Source organism: Oncorhynchus kisutch, linkage group LG28 (assembly GCF_002021735.2).
Source record: "Oncorhynchus kisutch isolate 150728-3 linkage group LG28, Okis_V2, whole genome shotgun sequence".
Classification (NCBI taxonomy): Eukaryota; Metazoa; Chordata; class Actinopteri; order Salmoniformes; family Salmonidae; genus Oncorhynchus; species Oncorhynchus kisutch.
This window is the reverse complement of record NC_034201.2, coordinates 17,062,917-17,086,907: the sequence shown is the minus strand read 5'-3', so window position 1 is coordinate 17,086,907 and position 23,991 is coordinate 17,062,917. Positions and strand designations below refer to the sequence as shown.

The following is a 23,991-nucleotide window of genomic DNA, read 5'->3' as shown; positions in this document are numbered from 1 at the left end:
CTCCAGACCATTAATTAGCCATTCACATGCAAATAAGCCAGTGATATATTGAGACAAGGAGTGGCTGGGAGCTATGTTTTTCACAGGAATTCTGCCTAACCCTCACTAAGATAATCCCAGCCCTTGTATGGCATTTATATATTTATAAGACAAGGCCGGTCCAGCTGTGACTCTGGGAACTGAGATGCTATCACTGGGAACATGTATTACCTAGCTGAGATATTCACTAATAAGGATAGGAGGCTTTGAAGACAATCTGATAAAGGAGTTGATTTTTCCAGGCTGATTCAAATATCATGGGCTGTTTGCATAAGCTCTTCAACCTCCTGTTTCCATACCTTCTACTTCATAGATGGATCTGACTGAGTAATGGGCTCTTTTGGATTAAGGCAGAGACATTAGCCAATACTAACGTTAACTGAGATTGGCCCATTTTAAACTGGCGGGTCTCACTTTCTTCTTAAACATATCTGATATTGCATGCATTCTAATCCACCATTTCATTTTACCATTCATCTCTACTCATTGGTTTCATTATAAATACATTATAGCCATAATGACATTCTTTTTTTTAAATGCCTGATGACTAGATTTTGATCAAGGAATTTTTATTGGCATTCTATTTAAAGAAATGTCAAAGTCAGGCTTTGATAACACAGGCAGTTTGATGTGATGTGCCTGTGTTCTGTTTTGAACCACTAACTCCTCCTCCTCCTCCTGTTCCCATGTTTCCAGAGAGCCGATATAGCAGTGGCTCCTCTAACTATAACATTGGTACGAGAGGAGGTGATAGACTTCTCTAAGCCTTTTATGAGCCTGGGGATCTCCATTATGATAAAGAAGCCTCAAAAGTCAAAGCCGGGTGTGTTCTCCTTCCTGGACCCGCTGGCCTATGAGATCTGGATGTGTATAGTGTTTGCCTATATCGGCGTGAGCGTGGTGCTCTTCCTGGTCAGCCGCTTCAGCCCCTATGAGTGGCATCTGGACGAAAACGACGAGGCCAAAGACCCCCAGAGCCCTCCAGACCCACCAAACGACTTTGGGATTTTTAATAGCCTGTGGTTCTCCCTGGGCGCCTTCATGCAGCAAGGATGCGATATCTCGCCAAGGTTGGTTAATGTACTCCATGTTCCGTCTCCTCAAACTCAGCCATCCTATCATCTACATACTGTACCATCCCTCTGCATTTTATGGTCATAATCACTACAACTCCCATAATGCCATGGTGCATATATGTTATTTTTGGGTTTGGTCTTGGCTTTTTTGCACTCCAGCCCATCCCACCTACATGCAATCTCTCCCGCATACTCTTTAAACACACCACCACCATTCTTCACTTGTTCTCTCCAGGCTGCATGCTAGCAGTGATGCATCGCATCCATAAAATAACTTATATCCACCATGCCGGGGACTGTAAAATGCGCAGGGTCATTACATTCGAGAGTAGTTTCCCCTATTCCCCATGACTCTTGGAGGGCTACCGTGTTTTTGCTGCATGTCCCATTTTACGGTCATCAGCCTGGTGCATATAATGTATTTAAAGTGGAAGACATTTTGATGCATTTGCACTCTGATGAAGCACCTTAACAGCATTCGATTCGGCCCCACCTCATGACTCATTTAATTATTTTTTATATAGACAAAAAGTCACGTCCTCTCCCCCCTCTTTTCATTCAATCAGTCCATCTATTCACTCATCATCACTGTTGTGGTGTGTCCCTTGTTCCTTCTCGGGGGACTGTCATTGTTCAAGCTGTCCCTCCTCATCTTGTCTGGGATGTCAGGCCATTCTAGTCCATCTGAATGAAGATCAGTGAGAGAGTGTTCCAGGCCATGTTGATCAGAGCTGAGCATCAGTCTCACCTGAATAGTGATGGCTACAATGCTATAGGGTGGGTAACAGTCCTCTGACATCAACACTTAAGCATGAATTGTTCGGATTCTTTTCTCAGTTATCTTTACCTTGCTCTCTCTATGATAAAATTATTTTTGTTTTGAAGCATTACTCAAGAATTAAAGTGTGCTGTGTACTGAAAGCTGAGTGGTGGCCTCCAATGTGAGTAGGAGAAAGTCCCCTCTAAATAAAAGTCAAGCAATTTAATCCTTGTAACATAATACCAGAAAAAAAACACAAAACATTCTATGGCGAGTTAGGATTTCATTTCTGTCTGGTACTATTTGAAGAGCCCATAAAATGCCAAAGAGTCAATGACACGGATTTAATGAAGACGATTTAGTAAATGTCACTCTCCCGCTTGGAGTATCAGTTTACGTGATAGACTACAGTAAGCTTAAGGTTAGTAGTTACCTTGCCAATGGGGATCGTCAGCCTCATTGAAGCAGATGCACAATAACCTCTGCTTGCTGTGTTCGTGTGTGGTGTCATTCAGCCACAACACAGCCCTCCAGGCAAGCATCATAGAGCAACCAGGCGGGTACAGCATCTCTTACAGCAACACCATGTTTTTCTCTGTGTGAAGAGCATTATCTTTGAGGTATGTGGGTGAGATTTGACATAAATCCAAGATCATTCTGTGGCAATGCTCTGAGGCGGTGCATTTATGTCAATACGTGGTGTGTGATACCCAGACTGCAGATACACAGGCTCTAAACAGGAATCAGTGGACTCCAAAGGCATGGCAGCCTCCATCCCTTTGTCAGTGTGTAGGATTGAGCACCCTGCTCTCACGTCCTTCTGTCCTCCTCCTTCCCTCTCTCAGGTCTCTGTCGGGCAGAATCGTGGGGGGTGTTTGGTGGTTCTTTACCCTCATCATCATCTCCTCCTACACGGCCAACCTGGCTGCCTTCCTCACAGTGGAGAGGATGGTGTCTCCCATAGAGAGTGCTGAGGACCTGGCCAAGCAGACAGAGATTGCCTACGGGACCCTAGACTCAGGCTCCACTAAGGAGTTCTTTAGGGTGAGTGACAACTTATGTCTCTTTAGGGTTAGAAAAAAACATAGTTTAAAAAAAAGACGACATCAAAGGAAGGAGCACAGGGAATGGTATGATATTTAATTCTGTGTGATACCTGGCAGAAGATAAGGAAGTAGCTATGATAATAAGTATTCAAGAAAGTCATGCTACAATAAGCAAAGCAGGTGGCTGTCAGAGTCTATACTACTGAATGTGAATGATTCTCCAGAGAAAGAAGGAACAAAGTATTAAAAATATAACCACTTGTTCCAACCACTGGATATGAATGCAGATGTGATTAGTTTGGCAGGCTGGTTGACTGCCTAGTGATTTGGCCCATGTCTTTCTGGGAAGATAATTGACAGGTGTGTAGGGACTTCATAAACTGCAAATGTCACGACTGAGCAGACATTCCAGGGGACTTTTAATTAAAACTATGAGATAGAAGTAGAGAGAGAGAGAGAGAGAGACTGATTAATAGAGGCTCCAGATACATTTTAAAGATGTGCTGCTTAATTAGAGTCATATAGCCACTAGGCAAACGGAAATCTGCTCTGATGACACACTGGCAGGTCATCCCTCAAACGGCTCAGCTTCCCTTTCCCTCCTCTCCCTTCCTCCTCTCAGGGTTTACTGTAGTACATCACATGCTCTCCCTCCTCTCCCTTCCTCCTCTCAGGGTTTACCGTAGTACATCACATGCTCTCCCTCCTCTCCCTTCCTCCTCTCAGGGTTTACCGTAGTACATCACATGCTCTCCCTCCTCTCCCTTCCTCCTCTCAGGGTTTACCGTAGTACATCACATGCTCTCCCTCCTCTCCCTTCCTCCTCTCAGGGTTTACCGTAGTACATCACATGCTCTCCCAACTGCTCCCTCACCTTTGTTGTCAAAGTGTCGGAAGAATAATATTCAGACATCAAATAGATTTTTTGTGCTTGTTTTTTTATCTCCATTTATTCATTTAGGGCAGCAGGTAGACTAGCAGTTAGGAGCGTTGGGCCAGTAACTGAAAGGTTGCTGGTTCGGATATCCAAGCCAACTAGGTTAAACAAATCTATATTAAAAAAGATGTAAAAACTCATCTTAGGTATGGCAGCCTGTATGTGATACATGGAGAGAAATGAACTGAACCCAGAGATCTCCTTTCCAAAGCAGGCATGTGCATGTTATAGATCCTGATTTAAGCTGAGAAATGAATTATGAATCTAATGAAATTGCAGGTTTTTGTTTGAGTTACATATGTTGTTTCCAGAGAGTAAATCTGAATACTTTTGGCCGTCTTATATCCAGAAGAGCATCCAAGAATTGCATATGTACAGGCACTCTGCATACAGACAGAATGCAAATAATTTATTTGCCAACTCATCCCTACATTGAATTGCCAGTGGGGTGGACCTGAGCAAACAGCCGTGAAGCCTTCAGAGCACATACATGGAGAGTTGATAGATGGACTGACAGCTGGAGCTGTTTGTGTTTCACTGTGGGAGCCAGCTCATCTGCTCATTAATATTGATTTATTTTGCAAATGGATTCTGAGGCTGAAAAATGACTCACAATGTGCTTTTTTTAATGTTGTAGTATAGATTAATATAGATTTGTGTTTGAACAAGAGATCTTTAGCCCACATATGATTGCTGACACCAAATAACACAAGCAGAGGAGCTGCACACATCTTTACCCAGACATGTTTTTATTTATTATTACCTTAATTTAACCAGGCAAGTCAGTTAAGAACAAATTCTTATTTTCAATGACGGCCTGGGAACAGTGGGCAGAACGACAGATTTGTACCTTGTCAGCTCGGGGATATGAACTTGCAACCTTCCGGTTACTAGTCCAACGCTCTAACCACTAGGCTACCCTGCCGCCCTGCCACATTACCCTCTGTTTACACAGCATGGCTAAGCATGTCATGAACTATTACTCATTTACCATTATTTACATGAACGGTCCCTCCCACTGACATTGTGCAGATGTCAAGCATGATTCAATCACGGCCCCGAATTCATCACATATCCAGCTACGGCTGAAATGTTCATGACACAATGCAAGGAGAGAGACAGCTTTATTTTATTCAGAAATGCATTGATATTGATGTTCTGTTAGATGCATCCATCTTTCAGAATGGATTGAGCAGATATTATCATGCAACTTCTGCGCAACGGATATGCTATATGCTATATGCTATACACCTGATCAGGTCAGGTGTCTTATAATTGGCTTTTGTAGTCCATCTGATATGATATCAACAATTATTTGTCTTGATATGTTTTAAGTGATAACAAAAGTGCTCTCACAGGGGTTTCAGTATTGACATTTAAAAGCACCTTCTGTGACCTTATACTGGATTCTCTGGCCACATTCATTCATGTCACCTGTATTGTGTTAATGTCCTCTCCCCTCTGACCTTCAGTGGAGACAGCTCAGGTCCCCTCCCCTCCATTGTATTATGGCTTCTCTCTCTGAGACCTGGGCTAAGGGCCCTGCTGCACAAAAGGTCCCTTTTTCAAAATGTATTTTGATCTTCCATTGACCTGAAAATCATGGAGGTGTAAGTAGCAGTAATAGGAGCTGAATGTACTGCAGATTTCCACTGATTTTGTCAGACTGGAAAATATCTGCCCTTGATCTAGACACCCATAAGGGTTCAACATCTGTTGGTGAATAAAACCGCTGAGCAACCCCACCCCCGCTATCACCTCCCATATGGTCTCTCCCTGTACTCTTTAAATGAGTGTGTGATGCAGGGGCTAAAATCCAGCTCTCTGGGGTGGTGATATTGGGAATAAGTTGTAAGGGAAGCTGACTCGCCATTGTTCAAGATTACAAGTCAGCACATGTCAGCTCAACTTCACTCAATTCATTGGTGTGCTGTTTGTGTAAAAGAAACTGTCACTAATGAGAACGATATGGCAGTCTTGACATTTGTGAATATTAGGTGAAATATGTGAGCAGAGGGATGCCGATGCCAACATAGCAGCAGATGGTGTATATGCATATCAGAGACTCATGTTTTCACTGCAGCATTGGTTGTTTTTTCTCTTGTTTAATAATTAACATGTTGACTCATATTTGGCTCATTAATTGAATACCCCTGATCTGATCCTACCTACCCCCTTACATATCAGTTGTTCTGAGAACACCGCCATCTCTACAGGATACAGTGCCCCCAAGGTGCTCATTGTGTTCAACAGCCCTATTTATAATTGACATTACAGTCCGATGATGGAATCATGAAGTTTATCAGGAGTCAAGCTCATCCCTGCAATATGAAGAGCAGAGGAGCAGTGAAGACGAGCTGAGGCCGTTAGGGGTTCTGTAGACTATTAGCATCCCAAATCACCTACCCAGAACCACAGCACTCCCCCTGCCCTTGTGTCACAACTCAGCATGAAATGAAGTGCCATTGGGGTTTCTGTATCCAGCCACCTCTGTTAAACAGGTTGACACCTTCTATGAGGATTTACTGGGTTCAGAGCAATATGAGAAAGTGTTCATTATGTTTGCGTCGGTGTGCCACCACCTGATAGAAGAAACAGCTGAACGTCCAGCTAATTATATCCCCAAAGCTTAATTAGTCAGTCAATAGCCAGCAGGAACTTAGGAAACCTCTTCCCCCTCAGAGCTCCTGCTGGGTCTGTAGAGTGATTTTGGAGAGCACATCAGAACTGGTGCTTAATGAACAATCAATATGGATAAGAGAGGAATTAGAGATGCTAATGTGTGTGCGTGCGTGTGTATGGTTGGGTGGGCGTGCGTGCGTGTGTATGGTTGGGCGTGCGTGCGTGTGTATGGTTGGGCGTGCGTGCGTGTGTATGGTTGGGCGTGCGTGCGTGTGTATGGTTGGGTGGGCGTGCGTGTGTATGGTTGGGTGGGCGTGCGTGCGTGTGTATGGTTGGGCGTGCGTGTGTATGGTTGGGTGGGCGTGCGTGTGTATGGTTGGGTGGGCGTGCGTGTGTATGGTTGGGTGGGCGTGCGTGTGTATGGTTGGGCGTGCGTGCGTGTGTATGGTTGGGTGGGCGTGCGTGTGTATGGTTGGGCGTGCGTATGGTTGGGCGTGCGTGTGTATGGTTGGGCGTGCGTGTGTGTGTATGGTTGGGCGTGCGTGTGTGTGTATGGTTGGGCGTGCGTGTGTATGGTTGGGCGCGCGTGTGTGTGTATGGTTGGGCGTGCGTGTGTATGGTTGGGCGTGCGTGTGTATGGTTGGGTGGGCGTGCGTGTGTATGGTTGGGCGTGCGTGTGTGTGTATGGTTGGGCGTGCGTGTGTGTGTATGGTTGGGTGGGCGTGCGTGTGTATGGTTGGGCGTGCGTGTGTATGGTTGGGCGTGCGTGTGTGTGTATGGTTGGGCGTGCGTGTGTATGGTTGGGCGTGCGTGTGTATGGTTGGGCGTGCGTGTGTATGGTTGGGTGGGCGTGCGTGTGTATGGTTGGGCGTGCGTGCGTGTGTATGTTTGGGCGTGCGTGTGTATGGTTGGGCGTGCGTGCGTGTGTATGGTTGGGTGGGCGTGCGTGTGTATGGTTGGGCGTGCGTGTGTATGGTTGGGCGTGCGTGTGTATGGTTGGGCGTGCGTGTGTGTGTATGGTTGGGCGTGCGTGTGTATGGTTGGGCGTGCGTGTGTGTGTATGGTTGGGCGTGCGTGTGTGTGTATGGTTGGGCGTGTGTGTGTATGGTTGGGCGTGCGTGTGTATGGTTGGGTGGGCGTGCGTGTGTATGGTTGGGCGTGCGTGTGTATGGTTGGGCGTGCGTGTGTATGGTTGGGCGTGCGTGTGTATGGTTGGGCGTGCGTGCGTGTGTATGGTTGGGTGGGCGTGCGTGCGTGTGTATGGTTGGGCGTGCGTGTGTATGGTTGGGCGTGCGTGTGTATGGTTGGGTGGGCGTGAGTGTGTATGGTTGGGCGTGCGTGTGTATGGTTGGGCGGGCGTGCGTGTGTATGGTTGGGCGGGCGTGCGTGTGTATGGTTGGGTGGGCGTGCGTGTGTATGGTTGGGCGTGCGTGTGTATGGTTGGGCGTGCGTGTGTGTGTATGGTTGGGCGTGCGTGTGTGTGTATGGTTGGGCGTGCGTGTGTGTGTATGGTTGGGCGTGCGTGTGTGTGTATGGTTGGGCGTGCGTGTGTATGGTTGGGTGGGCGTGCGTGTGTATGGTTGGGCGTGCGTGCGTGTGTATGGTTGGGCGTGCGTGTGTATGGTTGGGCGTGCGTGTGTATGGTTGGGTGGGCGTGCGTGTGTATGGTTGGGCGTGCGTGTGTATGGTTGGGCGTGCGTGTGTGTGTATGGTTGGGCGTGCGTGTGTGTGTATGGTTGGGTGGGCGTGCGTGTGTTTGGTTGGGCGTGCGTGCGTGTGTATGGTTGGGCGTGCGTGTGTGTGTATGGTTGGGCGTGCGTGTGTGTGTATGGTTGGGCGTGCGTGTGTATGGTTGGGCGTGCGTGTGTGTGTATGGTTGGGCGTGCGTGTGTATGGTTGGGCGTGCGTGTGTATGGTTGGTTGGGCGTGCGTGTGTATGGTTGGGCGTGCGTGCGTGTGTATGGTTGGGTGGGCGTGCGTGTGTATGGTTGGGTGTGCGTGTGTATGATTGGGTGGGCGTGCATGTGTATGGTTGGGCGTGCGTGCGTGTGTATGGTTGGGCGTGCGTGCGTGTGTATGGTTGGGCGTGCGTGCGTGTGTATGGTTGGGTGGGCGTGCGTGTGTATGGTTGGGCGTGCGTGCGTGCGTGTGTGTGTATGGTTGGGTGGGCGTGCGTGTGTATGGTTGTGCGTGCGTGTGTATGGTTGGGAGTGCGTGTGTATGGTTGGGCGTGCGTGTGTATGGTTGGGTGGGCGTGCGTGCGTGTGTATGGTTGGGCGTGCGTGCGTGTGTATGGTTGGGCGGGCGTGCGTGTGTATGGTTGGGTGGGCGTGCGTGTGTATGGTTGGGCGTGCGTGTGTATGGTTGGGCGTGCGTGTGTATGGTTGGGCGTGCGTGTGTGTGTATGGTTGGGCGTGCGTGTGTATGGTTGGGCGTGCGTGTGTGTGTATGGTTGGGTGGGCGTGCGTGTGTATGGTTGGGCGTGCGTGCGTGTGTATGGTTGGGCGTGCGTGTGTATGGTTGGGCGTGCGTGTGTGTGTATGGTTGGGCGTGCGTGTGTGTGTATGGTTGGGCGTGCGTGTGTGTGTATGGTTGGGTGGGCGTGCGTGTGTATGGTTGGGCGTGCGTGCGTGTGTATGGTTGGGCGTGCGTGTGTATGGTTGGGCGTGCGTGCGTGTGTATGGTTGGGCGTGCGTGTGTGTGTATGGTTGGGCGTGCGTGTGTGTGTATGGTTGGGTGGGCGTGCGTGTGTATGGTTGGGCGTGCGTGCGTGTGTATGGTTGGGCGTGCGTGCGTGTGTATGGTTGGGCGTGCGTGTGTATGGTTGGGCGTGCGTGTGTGTGTATGGTTGGGCGTGCGTGTGTGTGTATGGTTGGGCGTGCGTGTGTGTGTATGGTTGGGCGTGCGTGTGTGTGTATGGTTGGGCGTGCGTGTGTATGGTTGGGCGTGCGTGTGTATGGTTGGGTGGGCGTGCGTGTGTATGGTTGGGCGTGCGTGCGTATGGTTGGGTGGGCGTGCGTGTGTATGGTTGGGTGTGCGTGTGTATGGTTGGGTGGGCGTGCATGTGTATGGTTGGCGTGCGTGCGTGTGTATGGTTGGGCGTGCGTGCGCGTGTATGGTTGGGCGTGCGTGCGTGTGTATGGTTGGGTGGGCGTGCGTGTGTATGGTTGTGCGTGCGTGTGTATGGTTGGGCGTGCGTGCGTGTGTATGGTTGGGTGGGCGTGCGTGTGTATGGTTGGGCATGCGTGCGTGTGTATAGTTGGGCGTGCGTGCGTGTGTATGGTTGGGTGGGCGTATGTGCGTGCGTATGGTTGGGCGTGCGTGCGTATGGTTGGGCGTGCGTGTGTATGGTTGGGCGGGCGTGCGTGTGTATGGTTGGGCGTGCGTGCGTGTGTATAGTTGGGCGTGCGTGCGTGTGTATGGTTGGGCGGGCGTGCGTGTGTATGGTTGGGCATGCGTGCGTGTGTATAGTTGGGCATGCGTGCGTGTGTATGGTTGGGTGGGCGTGTGTGCGTGCGTATGGTTGGGCGTGCGTGTGTATGGTTGGGCGTGCGTGTGTATGGTTGGGCGTGCGTGCGTGTGTATGGTTGGGCGTGCGTGCGTGTGTATGGTTGGGCGTGCGTGCGTGTGTATGGTTGGGCGTGCGTGTGTGTGTATGGTTGGGCGTGCGTGCGTGTGTATGGTTGGGCGTGCGTGCGTGTCTATGGTTGGGCGTGCGTGTGTATGTTTGAGCGTGCGTGTGTATGGTTGGGCGTGCGTGTGTATGGTTGGGCGTGCGTGTGTATGGTTGGGCGTGCGTGTGTGTGTATGGTTGGGTGTGCGTGTGTATGGTTGGGCGTGCGTGTGTGTGTATGGTTGGGCGTGCGTGTGTATGGTTGGGCGTGCGTGTGTGTGTATGGTTGGGCGTGCGTGTGCGGCTGTATTTGATCAATCTGTTTTTCTGGTTAGTACAGTCATACATTTCACACTACAATTCACAATGGTCCACAATATCCAATACATACTGTCATTTGATATGGAATGTGACATTTAGCTTGATGCAGCTAATAAGGGTGGGCTTATGGCCCATTATCCATTCAAAAGTGAAAAAGATATGACCAAGCAAAGACTTGCCAGAAATGGACCCTCAGATTAAATCGTATTATCTATTTATCAATATTATATGATGTTATTTGGAGCCCTGGACAATATCTATAATTGCCAATTTGACTCTGTTTTGTCAGATTAAGCATGCATGTATAGGCTATTTATACACATCATTATTATTTGTAAATTGTTTTGTACTTTCTACCCCAATTGGTAGTCACAGTCTTGTTCCATCACTGCAACTCCCGTACGGACTCAGGAGCAGTGGTGAAGGTTGAAGGTCGAGAGTCACGTGTCCTCCGAAACATGCTCACTTAACCCGGAAGCCAGCCGCACCAATGTGTCAGAGGAAACACCGTACAACTGGTGACCAAGTTGTCACCAGTTGTACGCAGTGTATGTGCCCGGCCCGCCTCAAGGAGTCATTGGAGCGTGATGGGACAAGGACATCCCAGCCCTCCCCTAACTCAGACGACGCTGGGCCAATTGTGTCCCTCATGGGTCTCCCGGTCGCGGCCGGCTGTGACTCAGCCTGGGATCGAGCCTGGGTCTGTAGTAAGGCCTCTAGCGCTGCAATGCCATGCCTTAGACTTCTGCGCCACTCGGGAGGCCCGGATACATTTTTTTTTTATCGTGAAAACTTCTATCGCAAAGTTTCCTCCCAGGCAGTCAATGTTTTCCCCACTCAGTCGGTCACTCGACGGAAGGTCACATTAACCTAGTTTAGCCAGCCACTCAGAGGCCATTTTTAGCAGCAGCTCCCTGGGTGTGAGTCAGTCAGGGCAGTGCAGGAGGCAGACCAGGGCATGGCTCTGTTCTCCTCTCAGCATGTCATCTTGCTGCTCCAGGTGCCAGCAGCCCCACTGATCCATCCAGGTGACACCTCCAGAACCCCAAAGTCAAACGGCACACTGACTCACTTCCTTTCTTGTGACCTCATGTGGAGAAGGGGGGATGTTGAAAGGGAGCAGGTGGTCAGTCAAGTGGTCATCCTGTCGACGAATGCTGAGGAGAAACATGGCCCTGCAGTTTTGTTTGTAGTGTGTTGTCAGCTTGTCAGACCTCAGATCTGCTGTTGGCAACATGCCCACTACAACTGGTTCTTTACTCAGCTCTCTGGGAGCACAGCACTCTAATGACTCATGGAAAAGATGTACACTGTATATGGAGGTGTATGTGTGTGTTTAAAGTGTTTCATTTAGGCACTGAACGCTATGGTTTACATTTTTTAAATATACCACTAACCTGCTTTTGTCTTCTCTCTCCTTCTCTTCCCAAATGCAGCGCTCCAAAATAGCAGTTTATGAAAAAATGTGGTCTTACATGAAATCAGCTGAACCGTCAGTGTTCGCCAAGACGACACCAGAAGGGGTTGCCCGAGTGCGAAAGTCGAAAGGCAAATTCGCCTTTCTTCTTGAATCCACAATGAACGAGTACATTGAGCAGCGGAAACCTTGTGACACCATGAAAGTGGGCGGCAACCTCGACTCTAAAGGATACGGTGTGGCCACGCCTAAAGGCTCAGCATTAAGGTGGGTGGGATAATATAACAATATTGTCCATGTTGTTATAGTATTCCACCTACCCTGATGTCTCGTGTCCCATTTCTCTTCTTCCTCATTCTTTACTTTTTATTTTTTGAGGTTCATCAGGAAGGTAAAGGTATTTATTACAGATGTCGGATCTTAACTTGATCACTCTTTTGTCGCATAGAATCTTCCTGCGGCATCAGGAAATTCAAATGAGCCTTGTGAATCCCGGAAAATAATCAGTTCTCTTTCTCTCCATGCAGGGGCAGTCAAGTCATTGGGATCAGGGCTCGCTATCAAAATAATATTATCGCTCAGCGCTAGGCCCCAGTCCTATTACTGCTACATTCAAATGTACAAAAATGTATCTGAAATGCAGCCATTCACATCAACAAATGTCGTTTTATATAGCTTAATAACACAAGATAGATATTGATCTCCAATAGACTACGACATACAAGTGTCAAGTTTATCCTAAGGTTACGAATTAACTGTCAAAATTGAGTTGAATCGCTGCCTGGGGTGGTCTAGTGGTTAGGGCCGCTGCCTGGGGTGGTCTAGTGGTTAGGGACGCTGCCAGGGGTAGTCTAGTGGTTAGGGCCGCTGCCTGGGGTGGTCTAGTGGTTAGGGCCGCTGCATGGGGTGGTCTAGTGGTTAGGGCCGCTGACTGGGGTGGTCTAGTGGTTAGGGCCGCTGCCTGGGGTAGTCTAGTGGTTAGGGCCGCTGACTGGGGTGGTCTAGTGGTTAGGGCCGCTGCCTGGGGTGGTCTAGTGGTTAGGGACGCTGACTGGGGTGGTCTAGTGGTTAGGGACGCTGACTGGGGTGGTCTAGTGGTTAGGGCCGCTGACTGGGGGGGTCTAGTGGTTAGGGCCGCTGACTGGGGGGGGGTCTAGTGGTTAGGGCCGCTGCCTGGGGTGGTCTAGTGGTTAGGGACGCTGACTGGGGTGGTTAGGGCCGCTGCCTGGGGTGGTCTAGTGGTTAGGGCCTCTGCCTTCAGCCCGCACATAATAGGCGTACCGTGTTGGACCAACGCCCTTCTGGCACAAATAACGCACTCCCTCCGATTGACTTGATGAAATTACACATTTCAACTATGGACAGTCCAGGGATATTCTACCTCAGATCTTGATAAGAAATTACCATACCAGACACTTGGATAACATAATAAAATAAAAGCAGTAGGCTACACCAACATTAGTTTCCATTCATACAAAGTATCTTGGCAGACTTTGGTTGCAAGTGGAACACGTGGGATATGAACCAAGGTCTCCCACAGGAACAACCAACATCTTAGACCGTTTTAGACTCTTGGGCCGAGGGCTGACACGTGACCATGACCGACTCATGTCCGCTGCACAAGCAGGATTAGGTAACACCGACATCATCTTTTAGGGAGGTGACCAATAATGGTTGCAATTGAGATCAGTTGTGTGGGTGAAATAGAGTATTGATGGATTAACAAGACTTCAGCTGAAGATAATCTAAATCAAATCAAATCCAATTGTATTTATCACATACACATTGTTAGCAGATGTTAATCCGAGTGTAGCGAAATGCTTGTGCTTCTATTTCCGACAGTGCAGTAATATCTAACAAGTAATCTAACAATTCCCAAACAACTACCTAATACACACACATCTAAAGGGGTGAATGAAAATATGTACATATAGATATATGGATGAGCGATGGCCGAGCGGCATAGGCATACCATAGGTATATGGTATAAAATACAGTATATACATGTGGTATGAGTAATGTAAGAAATGTAAACATTATTATAGCGGCATTATTTAGAGTGGCATTGTATAAAGTGATCCATTTATTAAAGTGGCCAGTGATTGGGCAAAGAAGCTGTTTAGTTTGTCTGGAAGCGTGATGTGGCTGGTTTTCTTTTTGTAGTCCGTGATTGCCTGTAGACCCGGCCACATACGTCTCATGTCTGAGCTGTTGAATTGCGACTCCACTTTGTCCCTGCACTGGCACTTCACTTGTTTGATTGCCTTGCAGAGGGAATAACTACACTGTTTATATTCAGTCATCATTCTTTCAGTTTTGCCCAAATGCCGCCTTCCATCCACGGTTTCTGGTTAGGGTAGGTTTTACAGGTCACAGTAGGTACAACATCTCCAATGCACTTCTTTATAAATGCACTCACAGAGTCAGCGTATAGGTCGATGGTGTTCTCTGAGGCTGACCGGAACATATTCCAGTCCGCGTGATCAAAACAATCTTGAAGCGTGGCTTCCGATTGGTCGGACCAGCGTTGAATGGTCCCCGTCACTGGTACATCCTAGTCTAGTGCCTTCGATGGTTGCAATAGCCCCTTGTTATTTTATTATATTCCAATAGGCTACATTCTATAGGCTACCCACTAGCCTATCCATTGTCACATAATGGAAGATATGAAAACCGATAATAGGCTACCCTACAGTTTGTGTTTCCCTGGCTGAGTTAATGAGCTGATTTGAGCTGATCAGTTGATTTTACAGATGATTGACTGTAGAGTGATAAACTTTCCTCCAGTGTGGATGCTCATCCATGTTTTATAGTAGAACTATGTATATTTAGTCAATTTAGTTATGGTCTTTGGTGTGGATTAAAATACTGTATTGTATAATATTGTTTAATATTTCATGTTATAAAGCTGTCAAGATGTTTATGTATTTGAGCCTATCCAAAGACGATTTTGGTGAGCTGAGACACTTTTCTCTGATGTGCAAATGTGGCCTACTGTAGGCTCAGGCTGGTCACTAGATCACCCAGCATTGGGTGAGAACTCACAAAGCTTGCAGGCGGAGCGAGTTACTTAGACCACTGCACTATGGCAGGTCAAAATGCTCTAACAAGCACAAAAAAAAGGATTTTCAAAACATCTACCCCCTACAAATACGGAAATGTATTTTAATCCACATAAAACGGAGCCTGTGCGTAACCTACATAAAGTACCACGTAGGTGTGGTACTGCGTTGTATACAAACACCTCTTCCAGCTGCACCCTGGCGGCGATTCTAAATATTTCTTCAGATATTCAAATCCTTCTGCTGCAGGATTATATTTCTCCTGCGACGAAACTGGTCAAATTAAGATCGGACATCAGTATGTGTTTCTTTAACTCACGTCTAGACGTAAAGCGATCATGTTCTCTCTATCGGTTTGTTTCTCTCTGTGTTGCTCTTTTTCTTTCTCTTTAAAGGGAAAGTACTATTGGTATATTAGACATATTTACTCAATTCATTTGTATGTTGACGTGCCCCCCACCCACCTCTGTTGTTTGTTTTTCTCTTCCCCTCAATCTTTCCTCCCTCTGTTCTCCTTGGTGTCCCTCTGTTCTCCTTGGTGTCCCTCTGTTCTCCTTGGTGTCCCCTCTGTTCTCCTTGGTGTCCCTCTCGGGCAGTTCTGCATTGTCACTTGTGATGAATGTTAACGTGCATGCTGTATGCTGTCGTTGTTCTTCTATTCTCTATGACAAAGTGTCCCCATCCCGCACACTTCAGTTCTGAGCAATGTAACCCTCCATACCACCTCTCTAATATTGAACCATTTCTTTGCTGTAAAACGCTTCTTACCTCTCCACACCGGTGCAATTCTTTACCGATTTGTCCTTTTCGTGCTCCCCCTTATGAATCATTTGATATTATTACTATTATTACAATTGACTAATATTATAGTATTAGATTTCTCACGGACCTGTTCATTTTCTTACAAGTTATGTTTTATCGTTTCAAGAAATGCTGTTAACCTGGCAGTGTTAAAACTGAATGAGCAAGGCCTCTTGGACAAATTGAAAAACAAATGGTGGTACGACAAGGGAGAGTGCGGCAGCGGGGGAGGTGACTCCAAGGTCAGCCTCAATGTCACCAACATCGGGTATCGTAGAATAGAGTAATCGGCAAGGCTGTTATATCACTACTGTAACCTATAGGCCCCAACCACATCCACTATGGCCCTGTAACATCCACTATGGCCCTGTAACATCCACTATGGCCCTGTAACAGAAAACTCTGTGGCTTTTTCTATTTTATTGTGCAACTGAGATCAAACTGGGAACCCTTTACTTGGCTAATGGAGGAAAAAGACCAGTAACAATTAAGATATTTCTGAGAAAAAGACGAGGTATTTGTTTACTGTACGTACAGAAGAAGAGAGAAGGAGTTGAAGCTGATTATTATTCATGATGGTAGTTAAGTACATCCACTGTGGTAAGATAGCATGTGAGACCTCTTTTGGGAGGTTAGTGTTCTGTTCTACAGCAGGGCTGTTTAGTGAGATATTTCTTGAATTTCTCCAGAGGCTTTTTAGTTTAGGTCTTTGCCCTGTGGTTGTGAAAGGCAGAATGTATAGAAGGGGTGATTGTACATTTCCTCTGCTTTTTATGTCCACAGGGCAAACATGGTGGAATTGTAATGCTCTGTTTCACTGAAAGTGGATGAATAATTTGTCATTTATGTTGAGTTAAGTATTGACTAAGAGAATAACATGGCAGTGCCCATGAACCCTAGCACTGAGGTGTACTGTAGCACTCTCCAAACTCCCTCAACCTTGGGTGGTAGGACAGGCGAGGCGAACAGCGTAGTCTTGAGGGGACTAAGCATTGCAGGCAAACGTGAGAATTCTAATGACAAAGTGACACCAAATGTTCCAAACTTTTGTCTGATACCAATAACATCACTGTAAACCAGTGTTAGCTTGTCACCCTGACAGATTCCTTTGGTTGGTCTTAGTCTCCAAGACCAGTCAAAGTCTACCTACCCATGGCCGGCCCTGCCCCGACCAATGAAACGCTGCAAGAGGGTGGAAAATTTGACCTGATCTTGGGTTTCAGAACACGAGGGCACAGCGACAGCCCGACTGTGGATCCGTCTCTGTCTCTACTCTTCTGCTTGCATCTTGACCATAGTACACTTGACACATTGTAGAAGACCAGGCAGACTGACTTTGATGTTGTTGACTCTAGTTATTCATTCCTGAGCGTAAGCAGGACATGAATACTATCAGCAGAGCAACACAAAGCAGCTGCCTCGTCCTGCAAGCAATCTGCCTTGAATCCTTGGTAGAGAGAGGGTAGACTCAGCCATGTTATATCACACCTGCTACATTTCTGGTTTATTCTTTTATTCCTAAAAATGCATGTGTTGGTACTTTAACAATGTGCTTCAAATATATTGTATGTAATAACCACTGAGAGAGGAAAACCCAATATATTCTAGACACACAGGTTCTAAAAACACTATAAATATAACTCAATCTGACATTGGCAAATTATACTCTAATTATACTACAAATACCAAGGGGAATTAGCTCACAAATGAAAGTAGGCTACATTTTCCTCATATTTAGCACATACATACAGTTGAAGTCAGAAGTTTACATACACTTAGGTTGGAGTCATTAAAACTCGTTTTTCAACCACTCCACAAACTTCTTGTTAACAAACTATAGTTTTGGCAAGTCGTGCATGACACAAGTAATTTTTCCAATAATTGTTAACAGACATATTATTTCACTGTATCCAATTCCAGTGGGCCAGAAGTTTCATACACTAAGTTGACTGTCCCTTTAAACAGCTTGGAAAATTCCAGAAAATGATGTCATGGCTTTAGAAGCTTCTGATAGGCTAATTGACATCATTTGAGTCAATTGGAGGTGTACCTGTGGATGTATTTCAAGGCCTACTTTCAAACCCAGGGCTTCTTTGCTTGACATCATGGGAAAATCAAAATAAATCAGCCAAAACCTCAGAAAAACAATTGTAGACCTCCACAAGTCTGGTTCGTCATTGGGAGCAATTTCCAAACGCCTGAACATACCACTTTCATCTGTACAAACAATAGTACGCAAGTATAAGCACCATGGGACTACGCAGCCGTCATACCGCTCAGGAAGGAGACGCGTTCTGTCTCCTAGAGATGAACATGCTTTGGTGCGAAAAGTGGAAATCAATCCCAGAACAACAGCAAAGAACCCTGTGAAGATGCTGGAGGAAACAGGTACAAAGGTATCTATATCCACAGTAAAACAAGTCCTATATCGACATAACCTGAAAGGCCGCTCAGCAAGGAAGAAGCCACTGCTCCAAAACCGCCATAAAAAAAAGCCAGTCTACGGTTTGCAACTGAACATGGGGACAAAGATCGTACTTTTGGGGGAAATGTCCTCTGATCTGATGAAACAAAAATAGAACTGTTTGGCCATAATGACCATTGTCATTTTTTGGAGGAAAAAGGGGGAGGCTTGCAAGCCGAAGAACACCATCCCAACCGTGAAGCACGGGGGTGGCAGCATCATGTTGTGGCTGTGCTTTGCTGCAGGAGGGACTGGTGCACTTCACAAAATAGATGGCATCATGAGGTGGGAAAATTATGTGGATATATTGAAGCAACATCTCAAGACACTAGGCTTGGTCGCAAATGGGTCTTCCAAATGAACAATGACCCCAAGCATACTTCCAAAGTTGTGGCCAAATGGCTTAAGAACAACAAAGTCAAGATATTTGAGTGGCCATCACAAAGCCCTGACCTCAATCCCATAGAACATTTGTGGGCAGAACTGAAAACGCATGTGCGAGCAAGGAGGCCTACAAACCTGACTCAGTTACACCAGCTCTGTCAGGAGGAATGGGCCAAAATTCACCCAACATATTGTGGGAAGCTTGTGGAAGGCTACCCGAAACATTTGAACCAGGTTAAACAATTTAAAGGCATTGCTACCAAATACTAATTGATTGTATGTACACTTCTGACCCACTGGGAATGTGATGAAAGAAATAAAAGCTGAAATAAATCCTTCTCTCTACTATTATTCTGATATTTCACATTCTTAAAATAAAGTGGTGATCCTAACTGGCCTAAGACAGGGAATGTTTACTAGGATTAAATGTCAGGAATTGTGATAAACTGAGTTTAAATGTATTTGGATAAGGTGTATGTAACTTTCCGACTTCAATCGTATACTCAAGGAAATTCCATACAGCAGGTTAAGAACTGGAACTAGTAACTATTTGTGATAAATATATTTGGATGTATGAGAATCAGGCGGTGTAAAGACATAATGTACACCTCCATGGGTACATCATGTTTCTTCTGTGTGTCATATTTGGATGTATGAGAATCAGGCGGTGTAAAGACATAATTTACACCTCCATGGGTACATCATGTTTCTTCTGTGTGTAGCATAGTTTCTCAGTTGTGCATCTTTCGTCCTCATGTTTTGTTGTTGATGTTATTTGATATTGTGCATGAACTGTTCATACTGTGTATTTTAATTTTATAGTTTTGTCTTTGTGTATGTTTTGGGAGTGTTCTGTTTGCATTGTTTTCCAGTTCTTGTTTTGTCACCTCAACATATCATAAACCACACATATGATAAGCACTCCTGAATCATACTTGGTGGTAACGGTGACATAGTCCATAGACCTCCCCCACCACAGACACTGATATTATACTCTCAAAAAAGAACTGAACATTGCTTTTTTTACTTTGCTCCTCCTTGTTGTTGGACTGGATCAAGACTGGATGGGCCCCAGCATGTCTACCTAGCAGCCAGCAGAAATCACAGGCACAAGGTGATAGCCATCTGAGAGGCATGCTCAGTACAGCACGCACATCAGCATGTGTCATTATTGTGTCAGCCACTACTGGACAGACAGACAGATCCTCTGTGACACGTTAGCGAGGATAGTACAGTCCTCTAGCTCGCTGTTAGCCAGTCAGCTCTCAGTCAGTTGACCTCTCACTTGCTGTCATTCCTGTTGTGGGTCACTTCCTGTGCCTGCATGCCCTCATAGGATGCCCCCCCCCCCCGCCGCCAGCCCTGGATACGTGTCATGCAAGAGGGAACTAAATCATCGCCTGTTTTCATCTTTGGCTCCATGACTACATCATACATTAATAACACTGTTATGTTATGGCACTGTTATAACACTGTTATTCCCTGTTTCTGTCATTGCTATACTCTACAAAATGAGTTCCAGATCAAATAGCCATGCCATTGCCAGGGATTCTTCCTGCTTGGGGACTTGGTAGGGAAACAGAAGTCAGCACACCCAGTTTGTCCTGATGTTACACCCATAGTGTAGCTGCTATTCTCCATACTGATGCCAATACTGGAACCTTGACAGATGTGACTTGCATGTCCATAGCAACAGCTCAGTACGAGCAGGAGACAGTACTTATTGTCCAAAGCTGCTGTAACTAACCTCATCCTTATTAACATAGTTATTTTCTGAGACTAGTTGCAAACCATAAATGTTGCCAAAGTATTTTTTGTCTGAATTGCTGTGAAAATAAGCCATATAGCCAGATAAGATCAAATAACCTCACATTCTCTACACTCCTCTTTTATGTAAATATTCAATGTTATGCATTAAGCAGACAACAGTGGTGAATACAATATATTTAATGAAGTTAAATTACAAACCCAGATCATTTTTCAGAAAGAAAATAAACACAGAAATCTAGCAGTCATGTAGAATGCATAATGTCTTACAAACATAACGCCCTACTTGAGGACTCATTAGAAACTGTTTGGCTCTTTTATTTCTCAGTCAAATCTACCTGTAGATCTCATTGAAGGTAGAAGTTGAAAAACTAGCTATATAACACTAACCATGCAGCCACAGAGCTACATAGAATCAATATATTGGCACCTATTTTGGTATCTAACGCTCTCTTGTAGCTCTCAACGTCACGTGTGATTGATTTTATCTGCACATTATAGGCCTACGTAAGCCTATTCTGAGCAGGATACATATGCAGTGGGGGGCTGTAGTTTGTGAGGGATTGGCTGCCCTCAGTTAGAGTCAAATCAGACTGCTGGTTTTTGTTTGCCTTTTAGTCAGGAAAGGGTTCCTGTTAGATCCACCTTGCTAAACCCTTGGTCAAAAAGCTACATGTGCCCATAACAATTGCACCTCTTCTTTTCTGTATGTATAGAGCTATATTACAGCAGCTACTCATTCTGCTCGATCCAATCTTTTCTACTTTTTTGAACAGTGTGTGCCGATTACTCAAAGCGATACAGGTAGGGTCCGGCACGGTAGGGGTTAGTCCTGGTGTATGAAAGGTGACAGTTAGTTTTGCCTGCTCTCTGTGTTGTCTTGGCCAGGACCCTGCTCTATCGCTTTGTAAAGTATGAAGTAGTTAAAAGCTTGAATAACATAAAATAACATAATATAATGTTATTTATGTTATTTCCCACGTGAAGAACTCCTGTAAACCTTGCCGTATTGAAACTCAGTGAACAAGGCATCTTAGACAAGCTGAAAAACAAATGGTGGTACGATAAGGGTGAATGTGGAACCAAGGACTCTGGAAGTAAGGTCAGTCGCTGCAGGTCTTTTTATACTGCATTTTGACCTAACTGTTCATATGCAAATACGTAAACCCCATACATTTTCAAAACCACATATTTTTTTCTATATTTTTCTATTTTTGTTTTCCTTTTCATAGAATGCAAGTGAAAACAGTCTAAACAATATCCATCCCACAGTTTGCCTGACACATACTTCATTATCCACAATACTGTCGACATTATTGGTGTTTACATTACTATTATAATAATGATAATGATTATTCCTAAGATCTCATCACATAGTTTAGACATACAGTATGTATTGGTAGTTGAAAAGGTGCAGCATGCCTTGGAGAAATGTAAGATTACATGTGTATTCATACTTACCATAGACAAATGACAACCGTTGAATTGTAACCATTATGCTGCAGTTTTGTTAACCAAACTTTTATTGAAACATTGTTTGTTAGTGTCCTTACTTATTTGCGTGCTAATTGAGTATATTGAATCTATTAACATTATGCAGCTTGACTTCAAGCTTCCTTACTCTGACAAACTACAAACTAACTTTCAAACTCCAGATGGTCATCCAGTGGTCAGATGGAATGTGAAGGTCATGTTTGAACTGTGGAATGTCACAATAAGGAGATTTTGTTTGCACACTTCATCTAATATAAACCAGTTATTTAACCCTCTGAGATAGTTATCGGACAGGACACACATGCCCTGTAGCCAACATCAGGGCTCCCCTACGATGGTCTACAAAACACACTTTAAAGGACACACATGCCCTGTAGCCAACATCAGGGCTCCCCTACGATAGTCTACAAAACACACACATGCCCTGTAGCCAACATCAGGGCTTCCCTACGATAGTCTACAAAACACACACATGCCCTGTAGCCAACATCAGGGCTTCCCTACGATAGTCTACAAAACACACTTTAAAGGACACACATGCCCTGTTGTCAACATCAGGGCTCCCCTACGATAGTCTACAAAACACACACATGCCCTGTAGCCAACATCAGGGCTTCCCTACGATAGTCTACAAAACACACACATGCCCTGTAGCCAACATCAGGGCTTCCCTACGATAGTCTACAAAACACACTTTAAAGGACACACATGCCCTGTTGTCAACATCAGGGCTCCCCTACGATAGTCTACAAAACACACACATGCCCTGTAGCCAACATCAGGGCTCCCCTACGATAGTCTACTAAACACACACATGCCCTGTAGCCAACATCAGGGCTCCCCTACGATAGTCTACAAAACACACTTTAAAGGACACACTAATAGGGTTAAAATGCAAATGGTAAAACTCTTATAAATGAATTTCAATATCTAAGTTTGGATGTTAGTAGCAGGAAAATGGTTCAATTCACAATTCCTAAAGCTTGCCACTTTGATTGAAATTGTGAGATAGAGTCAGATAATGGTACGTTTAAAAAACTACAGTATCATAGTGAAGTCAGGGCCTATCAACAGTTTTTCGACCTGTACGACATTGACCACCTTCCTTTAGGGTGGCCTCGTAAATGAGCTACAGAGTAGGGTATAAGGAACCTTTTTCTCGACATTCACCAATCCAGCTAATGTTATAAACTACCTGCAGAGTTGACCCACCTCTCCTGCTATTGTTGAGGGTTGACTGACCTACCAGACAGTCCCAAGTTGCTCCCAGCTTTCCACTGTTGTAGGGAAGTCATTCAGCAGGTCAGCCTCTGCCGTTTATCTCAGTACTACCCCACAGTAGGCATGTCTCCATGGGATTCACTGCCTACACAGTTGATAGAACCATACAGAGTTGTTAGGGTAATCCATTAGATCACTAGGCTGTGTTTACACAGGCAGCTCCATTCTTATATTTTTTTTGACCAATCACACCAGAGATTTTCACATCAGCTCTTTTTTAGCTCTGATCTGATTGTTCGAAAGGCCAATTAGTTAAATGATCAGAATTGGGCTACCTGTGTAAACACAGACTAATAGCGGGGGTGCCGTTTACATTAGAGCTGGATTTTAGTCAGAAGCCTATTTGGGAGATTTTGCCTGTCTTGTTAGATCAGGTCACAACCAAAATGTCTGTAAAAAATTCTTAACGTTGTTCTTTACCTTCCCCAGGACAAGACAAGTGCTCTAAGCCTGAGCAATGTGGCGGGAGTCTTCTATATTCTGGTTGGAGGGCTAGGGCTGGCTATGACTGTGGCTTTGATAGAGTTCTGTTATAAGTCACGGGCAGAAACCAAAAGACTGAAACTGGCTAAGAATGCCCAAAACTTTAAACCAGCTCCTCCGGCGAACACCCAGAATTTTGCCACGTACCGAGAAGGCTATAATGTGTATGGAACAGAGAGTGTTAAAATCTAGGGGGTATGTCTCTCCAACATTTTGTCCCAGTTGGGCAGTGTCTCTGAATGTCAGTCACCCTGTAAATGGGTGCCATTTCAATACAATGTTATAAACTGATGTTTTCAACATGGACAATGCATGTATTGTATAGTACTTCTATAATATTTTTATGTTGAGTATAGGCTACAAATACACATTTTGAATGCTGTTGAAATCTAGCCTTCAAGGGCCCCAAATACCCAAATGTTTA

General features: G+C 45.7%; 1 protein-coding gene across 3 annotated transcripts in view; it reads left to right on the top strand.

Moving 5' to 3' along the window:
- Window positions 1-23,991, top strand: part of LOC109875661 (glutamate receptor 3) — a 108,256-nt gene that overhangs the window by 82,470 nt on the left and 1,795 nt on the right. For 2 of the 3 annotated variants that reach the window (XM_031808102.1, XM_031808100.1), the window contains exons 11-15: window positions 736-1,109; window positions 2,721-2,919; window positions 11,851-12,098; window positions 21,297-21,411; window positions 23,514-23,762. In XM_031808102.1, coding sequence (XP_031663962.1) covers window positions 736-1,109; window positions 2,721-2,919; window positions 11,851-12,098; window positions 21,297-21,411; window positions 23,514-23,759 — 1,182 coding nt within the window. In that variant the 3' untranslated portion in view covers window positions 23,760-23,762. Of the gene's footprint in view, window positions 1-735; window positions 1,110-2,720; window positions 2,920-11,850; window positions 12,099-15,821; window positions 15,937-21,296; window positions 21,412-23,513; window positions 23,763-23,991 lie in introns of all 3 variants that reach the window. The other variant, XM_031808101.1, reaches the window with a different exon arrangement.